Source organism: Rattus norvegicus, chromosome 6 (assembly GCF_036323735.1).
Source record: "Rattus norvegicus strain BN/NHsdMcwi chromosome 6, GRCr8, whole genome shotgun sequence".
Taxonomy (NCBI): Eukaryota; Metazoa; Chordata; class Mammalia; order Rodentia; family Muridae; genus Rattus; species Rattus norvegicus.
In genome coordinates this window covers 100,968,758-100,970,710 of record NC_086024.1, presented here as the reverse complement: position 1 = coordinate 100,970,710, position 1,953 = coordinate 100,968,758, and the positions used below count along the sequence as shown (strand labels likewise).

The 1,953-nt window shown below is 49.1% G+C and overlaps 1 protein-coding gene across 1 annotated transcript; it reads left to right on the top strand.

Moving 5' to 3' along the window:
• Positions 1–364: 364 nt before the first annotated feature.
• On the top strand, positions 365–937 carry Rps17l1 (ribosomal protein S17 like 1). The gene has a single exon (XM_234319.10). It carries the CDS (start codon positions 509–511, stop codon positions 914–916), a length of 408 nt encoding a protein of 135 aa, XP_234319.3. The 5' UTR covers positions 365–508; the 3' UTR covers positions 917–937.
• Positions 938–1,953: the final 1,016 nt, after the last annotated feature.

The following is a 1,953-nucleotide window of genomic DNA, read 5'->3' as shown; positions in this document are numbered from 1 at the left end:
ATGGGAGGTTACTACCATTAGCTTCAAGAGATCTGGTGCCCTCTTCTGGCCTCCATGGGCACTCAAACACATGTGATACACAACACACACACACACACACACACACACACACACACACACACACACACACACTGAAATACTCATACATATAGCAAAAATACATCTTTAAAGAAACAAAAAGACTAGGACTTAAGAGACGACTCAGTGGTTAAGAACACTTCCTAGGGGCTTGGGGATTTAGCTCAGTGGTAGAGCGCTTACCTAGCAGGCGCAAGGCCCTGGGTTCGGTCCCCGGGTTCGGTCCCCAAAAAGAACACTTCCTGGTCTTACAGGGGACCAGGGTTTGGTTCCCAGCATCCTCTGGGAAGCTGACAACCATCTGTAGCTCCAGTTCTAAAGGATCCAATGCCTTCTTCTGGCCTCTGAAAGCATTGTGAACATGTGGTGTACAGACATACATACAGTCAAAACACCCATAACAGAAATAAATCTTTAGAGACCCGTCAACATGGGCCGCATTTGCACCAAGGCCATGAAGAAGGCGGCCTGGGTCATCATTGAGAAGTACTACACGTGCCTGGATAATGACTTCCACACCAACAAGCGCGTGTGCAAGGAGATTGCCAACATCCCCAGCAAAAATATTTGGAACAAGATAGCCGGCTATGTCACGCATCTGATGAAGCGGATTCAGAGAGGTCCTGTGAGAGGCATCCCCATCAAGTTGCAGGAAGAAGAGAGGGAGAGGAGAGATAACTATGTTCCTGAGGGCTCAGCCCTAGATCAGGAGATCACTGAGGTAGATCCTGACACCAAGGAAATGCTGAAGCTTCTGGACTTTGGCAGTCTCTCCAACCTCCAGGTCACTCAGCCTACGGTTGGAAGGAATTTCAAAACACCACATGGAGCTGTTTAATCCGTTATGCCATATTTTCAATAAACCTGAAAACAAAAAATAAATAAATAAATAAATCTTTAAAAATCAGAAAGACCGTAGAGAATGAGATGTGGCCTGGACAAAAGAGTCTGCTTCTGGGAAGGGAGGATGAGGAGGCCAGTCTGAAAGGAAAGACCTGAGAGAGAGCTGAGCCTAAGGAAGGACACCCAGACCCTGGGCCACTAAGCACTGACCCTGCCGGGCCTCTGGCTCTGACTCTGACTCCTGGCTAGGGAGGTTCCTCTAGGGGGGATGTGCAGACCATAAACATCGCAGGCAGTGAGGCCGCAGTCACCAGACCTGCAATAATGCGCCTTTCTGCCTTGCTGGAGAGAGAGGGCATTGTGTCTGTCAGCTGTGTCCTGAGACTTGTGGTGAAGCTCGCCTCTCAGAAAGGCTTGATTGTCTTGGGCAACCTCCACCGCCTGGGGCTTCCACTCAGTCCATTACAGCGAATTTACAAAGAGAGCCACTCTCAGGGGACAGGGTCCCTATAACCCTCAGCCTCGGCTGCCTTGAGGAGTCAGTCAAGGTAGGGAAGAGGCGCAGGCTGAGGCAGATGCTTTGGGACAACCTTGCTAAGTCAGAGCTGTGGAAACATTTCTCGTGGGCGGGGAGACTCTCAAACCCAAACCCACACCCAGAATGTCTGTTAGGAAACTTGGTGATTGGGAGCAGAGGTGTGGAGTCAGAGTGCTTGGGTCAAAGTCTTTCCCCAAGGCAGTTACGAGGAACGATTTAGGGCAGAACTGAAGATAAGGCAGAGTTTCCACCAGACTAGAGACAAGGCAAAGTATGGAGATTGAGTATGCTGATATCTTATCTGGAGTCCGTATTGCTCCACACGTGGGAAGGAGAGCATCCATCCATCTACTGCAGCGGTTCTCAACCTGTGGGTCACAAGCCCTGTGGGTGTTGCATATCACATATCCTGCTTATCAGATATTTACATTACAATTCGTAACAGTAGCAAAATTACAGTTATGAAGAAGCAATGGGAATAACTATATGGTTGG

Coding starts and splice junctions, on each gene's coding strand:
- Rps17l1 (XM_234319.10), top strand. CDS start 509: ATGGGCCGCATTTGCACCAAGGCCATGAAGAAGGCGGCCTGGGTCATC.